Here is a 15,403-nt window from a genome sequence, read left to right as displayed (position 1 = left end):
ACCTGTAGCTTTAAATGCAAAATATATGTCTAAGGTAGTTATTTTGTGGGTAACTGACTTCACGCCAAAGTTATGTTGGAGGTAGACATGCTATCTCCATGATAACCAGACTGCTGAGTGCTGTTTCACAGTTAGCCAAACATAGAGTACACAATGAGATAACACAGTGAGTGAGATGGAGAGACAGTATATCAGCATATTTGACTTTATCCTGTGCCACAATGGGCTGAACAGAAGAAGTGTGCAGGTGCTGCACATCTTGCTCTTTTTTGCACCATACAAGAGTAAAAAGGCATACCACACAATTTTCAGTTTGGATTGTTTACTTTATGTTCTGCTGTCAGTCAATGTAAAAGCAAATTTGCTTAATTTGAAGTGCTGAAGGTTTATCAGAAAAAAATTTTAACCTTTTTCTTTCAGTTATACTTCTTCCTGATTTTTTTTTAAATACACAGGGTTTTGCTTATGAATAGAAATTAGGAAAATGTTTAGAATGTTTTCATTAGGTCATGGTGATGCTGTAGAAGTGAAGAACAACATGGAAAATAATATCAAAAATTCAAGGAAAATGTGACACATATTTGTAAATATTAAGGTATAGGACAAGTGACCTGTATTTGTTTATCATTAACATTTTGAAAGTTTTGAAAGTAGTTTTATTATAACATTTTAATATTTTTGATTGAGTAGTAATTTCTACAGAACTTTATATGCTATATTGATTGTGAAGAGATGTGGCTTTCCTTTCTCTTGAATAGTGTAATTTTCTCTTTTTCTGTGGTATTGTATTCCTTTAAAGGAAATGACATATTTTTTATAGTAAAATTAATGATGTATATGTGTTAGGCAAATATGGCAATGCTGTTAGGTTTTAGAACAGTTATTACCTTGAAGTTGTGCCCTCCTCGTCAGTGTTGTTTATTGTGCTAAATAGCACAGCATTTTACATTTATTTTTGTCTCTTTTTCCATCTAGGATAAAGAAGCTGTTAGGAAAGCTAGAAGTTACCTTGAATTTTCAGAGGATATAATTAAAGTCCCAAGAAATTTAGTAGGTATGTTGCTTCATTGAATATTTACAGGCAGCACTCTGTTTATAAAGGTCAACATCACATAATTAATAGTATCTTATTCCAGTGGTTTTAAAAGAATGGTCTACAAGGTGAATTTTAAGTCACTCCAATATATTATGCCATTGTGTATGTAGGTACTTATAACAGTTTTCTGCTACTAAACCTAAATATCCAATCCTTTAGGAATGGGTTTGAAGCTAATGTCTTCAAACATGCCATCTGATTTTTCTTTTAGGTGATACACACTTCAGGCTTCTTTATGTCCTCCACCTGTTTGTTGTGGTGATCGTGATCACCCAATCTCCACCAACAAATTGGGTCTCTATTTTAAATTATCCTGGATGTCATCCTTGAGAGCACAGTCCCTGCCAAAGGCAATCCTTAAATTCCATGCTGATGATAATGTTTCAGATATAGAAATTTAAATCTTGAAATTTTGAAACAGGGTCTTATTTTTCTTTCCCTTCATCCTTGTTTAAAAATAAAAATGTAAATTGGAACGCAGAATTATGCTAAGAAGTAGCTGTTGCCTGTAAGTGGTCTACCGTATCTTTGACTTAAACAAATTTGGTCTCTGGTCCAAAACACTTTGAGAACCAATACCTTATATGGCCAAAAGATAAAACAGCTCTGTCACATGCTAAAAAATAACTTGTAGACAAAAAATTTGTTCTGCAGCATTCTTTCTTTCTCATCTTATAAAAACTGAGTGACATCTTAAATGCACTTAGGTAATCCACCTTATTGAAAGGATTAAGTGTCTCTTTGTCTTTGTTTCTGTCTGGCTCTTTTTTTTGCAAAAGATGGCACATCACAAACCTCCATCCATCCATCCATTGTCTCCTGCTTATCCGAGGTCGGGTCGCGCGGGCAGCAGCTTGAGCAGAGATGCCCAGACTTCCCTCTCCCCGGCCACTTCTTCTAGCTCTTCCGGGAGAATCCCAAGGCGTTCCCAGGCCAGTCGAGAGACATAGTCCCTCCAACGTGTCCTGGGTCTTCCCCGGGGCCTTCTCCCGGTTAGACGTGCCCGGAACACCTCACCAGGAAGGTGTCCAGGAGGCATCCTGATCAGATGCCCGAGCCACCTCATCTGACTCCTCTCGATGCGGAGGAGCAGCGGCTCTACTCTGAGCCCCTCCCGGATGACTGAGCTTCTCACCCTATCTTTAAGGGAAAGCCCAGACACCCTGCGGAGGAAACTCATTTCAGCCGCTTGTATTCGCGATCTCGTTCTTTCGGTCACTACCCATAGCTCATGACCATAGGTGAGGGTAGGAACATAGATCGACTGGTAAATTGAGAGCTTCGCCTTGCGGCTCAGCTCCTTTTTCACCACGACAGACCGATGCAACGCCCGCATTACTGCGGATGCCGCACCGATCCGCCTGTCGATCTCACGCTCCATTCTTCCCTCACTCGTGAACAAGACCCCGAGATACTTGAACTCCTCCACTTGGGGGCAGGATCTCGCTCCCAACCCTGAGAGGGCACTCCACCCTTTTCCGGCTGAGGACCATGGTCTTGGATTTGGAGGTGCTGATTCTTATCCCAGCCGCTTCACACTCGGCTGCGAACCAATCCAGAGAGAGCTGAAGATCACGGCCTGATGAAGCAAACAGGACAACATCATCTGCAAAAAGCAGTGACCCAATCCTGAGCCCACCAAACCGGACCCCCTCAACGCCCTGGCTGCGCCTAGAAATTCTGTCCATAAAAGTTATGAACAGAATCGGTGACAAAGGGCAGCCCTGGTGGAGTCCAACTCTCACTGGAAACGGGTTCGACTTACTGCCGGCAATGCGGACCAGACTCTGGCAACGATCGTACAGGGACGAACAGCCCTTATCAAGGGGTCCGGTACCCCATACTCTCGGAGTACCCCCCACAGGATTCCCCGAGGGACACGGTCGAATGCCTTTTCCAAGTCCACAAAACACATGTAGACTGGTTGGGCAAACTCCCATGCACCCTCCAGGACCCTGCTAAGGGTATAGAGCTGGTCCACTGTTCCGCGACCAGGACGAAAACCACACTGTTCCTCCTGAATCTGAGGCTCGATTATCTGACGGACCCTCCTCTCCAGGACCCCTGAATAGACTTTTCCAGGGAGGCTGAGGAGTGTGATCCCTCTGTAGTTGGAACACACCCTCCGATCCCCCTTCTTAAAGAGGGGGACCACCACCCCGGTCTGCCAATCCAGAGGCACTGTCCCTGATGTCCATGCGATGTTGCAGAGGCGTGTCAACCAAGACAGTCCTACAACATCCAGAGCCTTGAGGAACTCCGGGTGTATCTCATCCACCCCCGGGGCCCTGCCACCAAGGAGTTTTTTGACCACCTCGGTGACCTCAGTCCAGAGATGGGGGAGCCCACCTCTGAGTCCCCAGGCTCTGCTTCCTCATTGGAAGGCATGTTAATGGGATTGAGGAGGTCTTCGAAGTACTCCCCCCACCGACCCACAACGTCCCGAGTCGAGGTCAGCAGCGTACCATCCCCACCATATACAGTGTTGACACTGCACTGCTTCCCCCTTCCTGAGACGCCGGATGGTGGACCAGAATCTCCTCGAAGCCGTCTGAAAGTCGTTCTCCATGGCCTCCCCAAAACTCCTCCCACGCCCGAGTTTTTGCCTCAGCAACCACCAAAGCCGCATTCCGCTTGGCCTGCCGGTACCTATCAGCTGCCTCCAGGGTCCCACAGGACAAAAGGGACCGGTAGGACTCCTTCAGCTTGACGGCATCCTTCACTGCCGGTGTCCACCAACGGGTTCTGGGATTGCCGCCACGACAGGCACCGACCACCTTACGGCCACAGCTCCGGTCAGCTGCCTCAACAATAGAGGCACGGAACATGGCCCATTCGGACTCAATGTCCCCCACCTCCCTCGGGATGTGGTCGAAGTTCTGCCGGAGGTGGGAGTTGAAGCTACTTCTGACAGGGGGCTCTGCCAGACGTTCCCAGCAGACCCTCACAACACGTTTGGGCCTACCACGCCTGACCGGCATCCTCCCCCACCATCGAAGCCAACTCACCACCAGGTGGTGATCAGTTGACAGCTCCGCCCCTCTCTTCACCCGAGTGTCCAAGACATGTGGCCGCAAGTCCGACGACACGACCACAAAGTCGGCCTAGGGTGTCCTGGTGTCATCACAAACCTTTTTAGTAAAAAAAAAAAAAAAAATTCATTGCATTTGCCATACCATTATATCTTATTACAAACCTTAACACTGCTTTTACAAATCTCATATAACAGACTTATGCATTGCACGGTACACTACAAACATTATCACTGAAGTTTTCGTCGATTACTTAGATTTGAAATAGTTTTAGACAGGTAGTACAGCTAGTAATTTATAATTTGAAATACTGACATTTTGGGTGTTATGTACTGTTGTTGTTTATAATATATGTATGCACAAAATCCATGGCAATTTGGAGTAATTCTTAATTGAAATTTCCCTGGCACTTCCAACCTCTCTATTATAAAAGAAAATCTTGAGACGAAACTATTGCCAAGAGCTTTTTGCAAGTCCTGCCCTCCTCTTAACCATTTTTCAACCACGCCTACGGTCCTCTCACCTCCCATTCGTATGAATGCTTTTTTCAGACACAGTTCCTGCTCTCTCAGCTCTTATAAATTTTTATGTTTTCCTCACTTTAAGTTCCCAATAAAAGAAGACTTGTTATGTCCAAATCTTATTGAAGAATTTCATCCCAAAGGGTTATCAACAGAAGAAATGAGTACACATGCAATCCTAGCACAGAGAAACGAAGTCAAACAAATTAACGCAAAAATTGTCGATCGGTTACACTGCAAATTGGTTAAATGCGTATCAGTAGACTATGCTGAAAACAGTTGGTGGTGATGGTGCAGAAGTTGAAACATCAACTTACAATAGCCTGTAGAATATCTACAGCTGTTAACACCGTCTGGTCTTCAACCGACCAAATTACTGTTAAAAGAAGGATGTATCTTAATGCTATTGTGTAATTTATGTCTGAGTGATGGGCTATGCAATAGGACAAGATTAGTTGTGTTCAGAATTGGTTGAACAATTCTGACATGTAAAATTTTAACAGGCAACTAGAAAGGTAATGTAGTTCATCTTCCGTGAATAACATTAGACATCAAAGGAGATCTTGATATGCCATTCATATTAAAACATTTACAGTTTCCCATTAGAATAGCTTTTGCTATGACAATTAACAAATCACAGGGACAAACATTCGAAAAAGTCATTTTATTTATTAAAAAGAAAGAAAAGATATTCACTTTCGGGCAGTTATTAGTTGCATTTTCACGATGTAAGTTCAAACACGGAATCAAAATTCAATGCAATATTGATGAAAAGTTAATTAAAAAATCAATTTTACTGAAGTTAAAAAGTATTTGCGTGTTAATTTCAAAGCCAAACAGAACGAAAACGGATAATTTTCTTACAGTTTATTACATTTTGCTATTTTTTTACTATGGTTAATTACTCGCTGTAATGTAAAATAGTTCTGTTATTCATATATAACAATTCCCATGAAAACAATCTGTTAAATTGTACATCCACTTCCCGATACGAGAGCGGCAGATCTGTGAAGAAGCTAGCCCAGAAGGTTGGCGGGTGAAGTGAGCAGGGGCCACAGAGCCCCCTAGTTTATTTAAAAGACAGTCATGCTTTCTTTCATACAGCATCTAGTGCTGGGCAGTATACCGGTTCATACCAAAAACCGTTTATTTTTGTTATAATACGGATTTTTCTTATACCGCAACGGCGGTTTAAATTGCCTAAACAAAATTCAGAATGTGGCGCAGCGGGAAACTTTTTAAGGGGGGGACCTTTTTCACTGCTACACCGCTAAACACATGCAACGGAGTACATGCGTTAGTGGAGGTGGTGTTGCATGAGGGCTGTTTTTCACTGCTACACTGCTAAACACATGCAACTGAGTACATGCGGTAGTGGAGGTATTGAGCAGTGAAAATGGACAGAAAACATTCCGAAACTGAAGCTATAGCAGACGATAAAGTTGGACATGATGATACAGAAGAACTTTTGCTGGAAAAAGGAGTCACATTTGTTGTCTGGAGATACTTTGGGTTTAAAAGGTCGGATGTGGACCATTATGTTCAAATGTGTGAATACTGTTTCTATACTACTGGATAATACTGCAAGCCAAGTTGTACTTGTTTTATTTTTTTCAATACTGTGTAGTGTACCTGGGTACTGTGTAATAGTGTGACGACATGTTGACTTTATTCTCGACATTTCCATTTTAATCTTGATGCTTATGACTTTATTCTCGACATTTCTACTTTATTCTCGCCGTTTGTCGAGATTAAAGTCGACATGTTGACTTTATTCTCGTAATTTGTTATTAAAGTAGAACATCGTAAACTAAACTTCATCTTAAAATGAATATAATGAAAATTAAGATGAACTAAACTTCATCTTAAAATGAATATTTACTAGATTTTCTCAAACCCCATCATAAGTTATGTAGCACATTAAATGGTTTGTTTTAAGTATTCCCAGATCAATGTTAATCGCTACATGCTTCATAAACTGACTTCCTCTTGCACTAAGAGGAGGAGCAGGCAGCACACAGAATACAATAATTTCATGATATTCCTGCTCCCTGAACATTTAGAATGCTAAGATAAATACTTGATATAATTTTCATGATGAAATGCATTAAAGCATGTGTTAATCATGTGGGGGCATGGTGGCGTGGAGGTTGCACTGCTGCCTCGCAGCAAAGCGGTCCCGGGTGTTCCCTGCTTTGAATTTGCATGTTTTTTCTGGTGGGTTTACTCAGCGTGCTTCAGTTTCCTTTCAAAGTCATGTAGGATGTGTGGTTTTGTTATGCTATATTAACCCTGCTAGTGTATTTATTACTCGTATTCACCCTACGATGTGCTGGCGCCCCGTTCAGGATTTGCTCCTGCCTCGCACACAATGCTTGCTGGGATGGGCGCATCCCTGAATGGATGACATAATTAAACATGTATAATGAAGATTTTTTTAAAAGTTTTGAACACTCCGTGGTCTAAGTTTATAACTAGTTTTAATTTCACAAAGACGTTTATCGTGTGGTGATTGGTTATATGGAGAAAGAAAAAGGAAGGATTGGAACTGGGGGTTTGTTACGTCAGACAGAGACAGCACGCATGCAATAAAGAAAGGCTGCTCAGATGAACATCCATCTCCGAACACCAGATCACGAATCCAACATTTACACAATATTTAAGTTAAACCTGTTCTATACCCATTCATACATCCAGTTTTTTGGAGCCTCATCACACCTGCCATAAAGTTCTCTACACTGGGCGTACACCTGGGGACCCCTTACTGCGAGGGAGGAGCACTACCGCCACACTACCGTGCATGTTTAACACCTGCTTTAATGCATTTCATCCTGAAAATGATATCAAGTATTTATCTTGGCATTCTAAATTTGCAGAGAGCAGGAATATAATGAAGTGAATGTATTCTGTGTGGCGATCGCTGCCTGCACCTCCTCTTAGTGTAGAGGAAGTCAGTTTAAGAAGCGTGTAGCGATTAACAACTGGGTCGGGGAACACTTAACACAAGGCATTTAATGTGCTACATTAACTTATGACAGGGTTTGACAAATCCAGTAAATTAAACATTGATTTTTAGGATGAAGTTTAGTTTATGACATTATTGATTACCCAGTGGCTTTGCTCACTGAGTGCAAGGGAAAAAAAAATCTAAAATGTAGTATTTATAAAATAAGTTTAATTACCAATGTTATTTTTGAACAAATAAAGAGCATTTACAATAACATAGAAATTATATAAATAATTAAGTAGTAAAACATTTTGATAAAATAATTTGAAGAAGATATAAGAAGCGTATAAATTATTAAACAGTCAAACATTAACATTTAAGAAGTTAAGATACATTGAGTACTACTGCAGTGGTTTCGGGCAAACTACCTGCTTGACAACCTTGCACTATGTGCCTGTGATTTAAGAGCAAAATTATTCTGAGAAATGTGGACACTGCCTTTCCGTGCTTAACGGGCAGAAGGTCCAAGCAATTCCCAAGTCCAATACTTAACATAAAGAGGTCGGTACATCTTTTTAGATGTAAACCCTCATTTTCTTAAAAGAATTCATCACAAAAGCAACCTTGAATGTTGCGGGGTTTTAGTGACCCGAATTCATCTTAAGGGACAGTAAGTAGCCGTGCACCGCAATTTAGCAAGAGAGGTCCTGCTTTGATAGCGCCGATTACACTTATTCGCAAAAATTTCCACTGTCCCAGGAGCCGACGGGGCACTTGAAGTGTGACAAACACTGCGAGAACAGAGGACGCTGCCGGAAACTGCAAAGTTGTTGACCAGGAGGAAAAGCCCGACATTCTGTGCCTCCCAGCGTCCACTTTGTTCTTATGACCCCTCGCCGCTGAAGGCAAGGTGGCCTCGTCTTCACATTGTTTACAGCTCAGCACAGTTAAAAAGTAGATAGACGCAAAGCTGTTTTCTTCAACTCTTCTACTATCAAGTACTGCGAATTAAAAAAAAGTTACAATGTGGCAGTTTTCTCTGTGAGAATGCGCCGGGTGGCAGACGGCTCAGCGCTCGAGTCTAGAGAGGAGGGCTGGGAGAGGGCGACGCGGGGTGCAGTTCTATGGGATAGATTGGCGTGTTTGTGTTTACTTCTTTTCAATATCAGTAAAATAACTCTCACGCAAATAATAATTTGTAAAGACGATATAAAAATGGCATCCACAAACGAAGTCATTAGTTCCTACTGTATATTATAATAATGTTCTGTGGTCATACGTAATTTCCGTTTCAAACACGAAAAGAATTTTATTTATATAGATAAACTATGAGAATAAAGTGGAATTGTCAACTTTATTCTTGACATAAGTGTCGAGATTAAAGTGGAAATGTCAAGAATAAGTCAACATGTCGACTTTATTCTCGACATATAGTTTGTTTTTTTTTCTTCCCTGTGGCCCTCATATAATTCCGTGGGCTTTACCACATATAGCATTATAAATGCAAGTTGCAGTTTTATTATTTATGTATATAGCTTAGCTTGAAGCAAGGTCCATATTAATGCAATTTGCCTAAATGATGGTTCAGTTGGTAAAGATGTCATCACCAAGTTGCACTTGTTTCATTTTATTTTATTTTTATTTGGTGAATACTGTGTAATGCACCTGGGCTGAAGTAATAGTGCAACTTCCAGTAATAATGCTATTATTTATTTTATTGTTATTATTTATTAGTTTAAATATTATGCAGTTTAATGATGGTAAAGTTCTTTAAAAAGTCACTTTAACGTATCAGTGGACAGATTGTTAACATTAACAAAGTGTAGTTAGTTTACAAAAAATATTTACTATTCCTTTTCTAAGACATGTTCAGTGCAATACAACTTTTGACAAACACCTCTGGGTATTTAACTAAGTCTAAATGCCTCTTTGGATGGTTGAAAATATGTTGTCAAAATTTTAGTTTAAGTTGTTTGCAAAATTTGTTAAATAAAAAGGTTCTATATTTTGACTGCAACTGTCATGCAATGTGATTCCTTATCTTCACCCCCTTGAAAACTATCACTTTATTGGGCCATGTAAACCTGTATTAAAAAATGTTTTTTTTTTGTGTACAATGTACAATTCTCGTGACAGTGGAATAGGTTATTCTTTGCCAGTCTACTGCAGTAATAGCAGTGGAAAATGTGGTTAACATCCACTCATGCATGGGAAAAAAATTCTGTCGAATACCGTGAAACCGGTATAATTTTGAAAAATACAGTGATATAGAATTGTGGTCATACCACCCAGCACTAACAGCACCTTTCATAGCAGGTCTTATGGAGAGATATTTAAAAAGGTACACAAGAGCACAATTCAAATCAAGTGTTTGCAGATTTTAGATGAGAGAATTACATAAACCTGAAAAGACTGTTTTTGGCAAGTGATGATGCTTATATAAACACTTTAAGATAGTCAAATTGTGTGTTTTATGTTTGCTTTTTTATGCTGAAAAGTGGCTAGAAAATGAAAGCCTTATGTGCTGAAGTACTTGTAGCATAGGGCTGCTTCCTTTCTAGGGCCTCATGTAGCAAGGATAATTCTTCAAATCCTAGTATAACCACTTTTTTTAAAAAATATAACTGCTAGAAAGAAAGGTAATCTTGCCCCACAAGATTGGATTTAAAATGTTGAGTTAGGACCAAAAACGTGTCCTTAGTTGTTTCTGTAGCTTAGACCTGCCTATTGTCTTTCGGCAGTTTTGGAAGAAGACTCCTGCTTGTGAGTTGGTGTGTTTGTTACTTTTGAAAATTAAATTATGAAAGTACTAATACAATGATAGCTATGTGAAGTAATGAGGCATTTACTCAGCAAAGAGTGATGCAGATTAAGGTAATTTAAGTCTTAAATACTGAAAAGTCATTACACTGTAAAATTTCAAACTTTGCAAACCTATATTATAGGCAGGTAGGTGAACTACTGGGTTAACCTTACCACAGGTGAGTAAAACCATTTGTTTTCCACTAGAAACTGATGTTATTTTTCTGCATGGTGGACGATGAAAATTAAAGAAACCCCATCCATTGTGCGGATAAGCAAATAATGCAATAGGTGGTAAAATATATACTGAGGTTTTAATATATTCATTACATAAAAAACAAGGACAAATGAGAAGATTGGTGGAAAACAAATGGTTTTACCCTTCTTTTTTGCAGTAGGAGAAGTAAAATCAAAAAAGTAAATTTCAGTGTTTTCTACATGTAAAATAACACCGATTTTGATATCTTGCTTGCCATAAGGCTAAATGAAAACTGGTCATTAACTAAGAGTTGATTAGACTATTTGAGTCCTTTATAGATCCAGGTTGATAAAAAGCTTAAGTTGTCCCAAAATGATTTAAGAAGTGTTTTCAAGAAGGGCTTGTCCAATTCATCTCATAAAGTGAGCTGCAAAAGTCTTTGAAATATAAGGGTGGAACTTCACCATTTTGTTTTTGTCTTAAAAACATGAAACTATTTAATGCTGAAAACATACCTTACTTCCATGTATTTTGATTGTTTAATAGCATAACTACACCCTGTCTGATGTATGAAAGTTTAGTTTATTATGAAAACAGCAAATTAATGAATATCTGTCATATAACGCCGTACATGTAAACCCCAGAATTTTTAGCTAACGTTAGAAAATCTGCACACAAAGGAATATTTTTAATTTGAGCTGTTTTAATCTCTGTTATTGGTTCAGATGACGAGAACATGAAGGCAGTATAGTCAAGTCAATTGACTACAACTCTTAGCAGAAACATTTTGAACTAATATTCTTTAAACAGAACTATCATTGAAAAGTGAATGACAGTAGAACCACAATTAAATTGAAAAACTTGTCTAGGGATATTTCACTTTATGAGGTGGACAAAACATAAGTACAGAAGACTTAATTTTGCCCATACCTGTTAATGTGTACAGTATGTGTTACATCAATTACTTTACATTAAAATGCACATCAGTAAGTTTAAATCAAATGGATTTGATCATAGTAGTGTTATTTTCTCAGTGATTCAGGCTCCTCACACAATGTTACAGCAGTGGCAGTGACCACACCAGTGTACAAATCAGTAGGGCCAGAGTTGGAACGGAGCACAATTTTACAAAAAAAAAAATATCATTGTCAGCCATTTATGATCCACGTGTGTGAATATATTTGTGGGAAGTGAGACATAGCAAGGATATAGTAGAATCTTGACTCCCTGTGTCTGGCACCAACATTATTCCACACTAGTGGGATAGAGCCAGAGCACATAATTCTAATGACTACCTCCTTGCGTGACCACTGGCTGTAGTTGGACTAGTGATTTTATAAAAAAAAAAAAAAGTTGGTGATGATAGTGGACAGTTGCAGTCATCATGATCTACAAAGAAATTATCTGTTTTTGCTGAGCTGGAGTTCCACAAGTAGTAGTTCAGTGTATTTTTTTGGTTGTGTTTTTTTGTGTGTGTGTGTGTGTGTGTGTTCAGCTGCAGGAAATTACTGGACATCCAAGCATTATTGCATTTAAGGCAGGATGTGAATTTTCTGATATGCTTTAATGAGTTATCTTCATAGAGCTTAATATTTTCAACAGTTTGGACAGAAATGGAAGATTTGAGTTTGGACTAATTGATAACAGAGATTGATGGGAAGGACCAGGTGATATAATATAAAAGTAGAATATATATTATAACATAAAGGAGGAGGCAAAATCCTAAGAATCAACACACATTTACTGTTTTCCAAGTGGATTGATCTATTTAATCTTTTATGAAGAACTGTGTTGTCCCTTGCCGGAGACCTGTAAGATTTTCCTGGGATTAACCAATAATTGTTTTGTAGTGTTTGAGATGAGAATACCAGATGATTTATATTTACTATACTCCTGATTTATCTTTCATATTCCTAACATTTTTAAGACATTGATGATTTCAGACAGCATCTGAAATCTATATATATATAAAATTCTTTTCGCGTTTGAAATGGAAATTACATATGACCACAGAAGAATAGGAAAAACATTCTTAATAAACCTGATTCTTTCTGAGAGAGCGAATGGTGACATAGCTCTGGCTGTAGCGTCATGGGGAATCGCTTCTACATTATTAGATGGAGGCCGTACAGCACATTCGGCATTGCAATTACCATTAAACCTCGCTCACAATGAAAATCCAATTTGCAACATACACAAGGGCTCTGGAAAGGCAAAAGTCTTGCAACATTCAAAGATAATAGTTTGGGATGAGTGCACCATGGCATATAAAAGAGCTTATGAAACCTTGAACCGTACAATGCAAGATCTCAGAGATCCTATCAAAATAATGGGAAGCACTGACGTTTTACTCGCAAGAGATTTTCGTCAAACATTACCAGTTATTCCACGAGGGACACCAGCAGATGAACTCAATGCGTGTTTAAAATCCATGCTTCTCCCACGGTCAGTTATATGTCGCGTGTTCTCGGGTAGGTACACCAAAAAATTTATACATTTATGCACATAATGGGCAAACCAAAAATGTAGTATACCTGAAAGCTCTGCAGTAGTACTCAATGTATCTTTACTTAAATGTTAATGTATTACTGTTTAATAATTTATATGCTTCTTATGTTGTTCAAATTCTTTTATCAAAATACCAGTAACGGCGCACTGCACAGTAACGTGCAGTGAATATACTTGACTTGAGCATTCATAGTATTCATCCTTTCTCTGTACATTTAGCATTCATTTGCTCAGAGGTTGATGTGCTTGCTGCTTCCTGAGCAGCTCTTCTTTACTCCACCCTAGCGGCCCGCTGCTTCTCTTTCATCGGCATCTTTTCGCATTAAAACTGATTGTTAGTTTTTGTGTTGCAATTACTTAGTACATTTTCTTTAACCTTTCACTTAAAAAGCAGCCCTGCTGCATGCTGCCGAGAGTTGATTCTACAATAAAATAAAATAAAGATAAAAAGAGTAATAAAATCATCACCCCAAAAGCGGATAGTAGACGTCACGTAGTATATGTGTACCAAATTTCAAGTCAATAGGTGAAACGGTTTGCGAGCTACAGGTGATTTAAAATCCTGGACAGACAAACGAACAGCCACAGTAGCGTATTATAGAAGAAGATTTTACTATTTAATAATTTATATTTATATGCAATGTCCTTCTTATATATTACTTCATATTCTCATATGATAATGATGTTAATAATGTTGTTTATATTGATTTTTGTTATTGTAAGTGCTCTTTATTTGTTGAAAAATAAAATTGGCAATTAACAAACTTATTTTATAAATACTACATTTTATTTTTTTCCCTTGCACTCAGTGAGCGAAGCCACTAGGTAATCAGCTAGTATGAATATAAATTCCCATGCATCTCGCCTAGCCAGCTCAGATTGAAAAGCAAGCAATATGTGTTTTGTGTGTATGAATCCCCACCACCACCGTATACTATTTGCTCTTAGAGAGTGCCCCTCTTTTGTATTTTCTAAGAAAGAGTGCTTTAGTTGTACATCATTTTTGGGAACTCAACTATGGATTGATAATTCCTGTTTTTGCTCTGGCTACATCAGCCAGTTATTTGATTTCCAGTCCATCAAAGAAAAGAACAACAGGTGTGTTGTTGTTTTCTGTATTGTTTATAAATCGTCTGGTAGAAATCCTTTTATATATAGAATCAGCATTGCAGGTTGTCAATGACCCTATGGTTGGTGTTTATTTTGAGTAGCACATTTTATAACATGAGCTACAGTATTTTGTATTGTTTAAAATGCAACAGTTAGTGTATATATTTTCTGAAATAATATATATACACACACACATATACATACATACATACACACACTGTATTTATGGATATGGCTATGAATAGTTATAGTAGTAGAACAATATAAAAATGAAAGTTGCATAAAAAAAAGGGGTCTTATGAAATATGCCTCCTTCTTAATGTATGTGTCACAGTGGTTGAGGTGATCCAAACATATGCATCCAGTATTCACTTCATCACACTGAATAGAGGTATAGCTCCAAATACCATTGTGAAAAATGTGTGCATTTGCCAGCTTATGATATAGTTACTCTGCATTATTTCTGTAGCATACAGTACCTGAAATTATATTTATAACAATAATGTGCATTAACTTTAAATACTGTCTGTTGTGAGCACCCATTGCAGACCATTTCCCTCTTCATCATGCTTGCATGATACCTAAAACAGTTTAAAACTGGCTATTGTATAAAAATGTGCATTGACTTTTAATGGCAGAATGATTTTTTTTACATGCCTTCTGTGTACAGTAGCTAGTGGACAAAATAATCAGATAATTGTGTAATGGTAATTTTCTGTTATTGCAGCATTTTTTATAGCAGAAAGAAAGAGGGAGAGACTATTAAATGGCACAAGTCACTTGTGGATTATCTACCGTATAGTATTTTATATATTTTATCATGTGATCAGTTTGGAGAGTGTTAACATTAGCAGTTTACCATTTTTTCCTTCTGATGTTTGTTTTGCATTCTGTGCCTGGGAAGACTTTTAGTATAATCTTGTTGGAGATTAATGAGTATTTTTGACAATATTATAACTAAAAAATTAAATGTTTATTTTGGTGGTACTTTACATTTATTCTTAGTAAATTGTTAACTTTTATACTATCAAGTGTAGTGAAGGGTGGCACTGTTTGATGTAATTTGCTGGTGCTGCAGTAAATAAAATCTTCCATTGTTCCTGAATGATTTCAGTTTTCTTTATGAAATGAACATAGTGACCTAGTATAAAATGAAGCATGGTTTGATTAATAATGTGTTCAAAATAT

At 38.3% G+C, this 15,403-nt stretch overlaps 1 protein-coding gene across 1 annotated transcript in view; it reads left to right on the top strand.

Moving 5' to 3' along the window:
* fmr1 (fragile X messenger ribonucleoprotein 1) overlaps positions 1–15,403 on the top strand; it is a 106,559-nt gene that overhangs the window by 61,724 nt on the left and 29,432 nt on the right. The window contains 1 exon segment of the mRNA XM_028815714.2: positions 976–1,054. Within this exon segment, the coding sequence (XP_028671547.1) occupies positions 976–1,054 (79 nt within the window).

Source organism: Erpetoichthys calabaricus, chromosome 12, assembly GCF_900747795.2.
Source record: "Erpetoichthys calabaricus chromosome 12, fErpCal1.3, whole genome shotgun sequence".
NCBI classification, from domain to species: domain Eukaryota; kingdom Metazoa; phylum Chordata; class Cladistia; order Polypteriformes; family Polypteridae; genus Erpetoichthys; species Erpetoichthys calabaricus.
The sequence above is the reverse complement of the archived record's forward strand: the minus strand, read 5'-3'. Positions and strand labels throughout refer to the sequence as shown.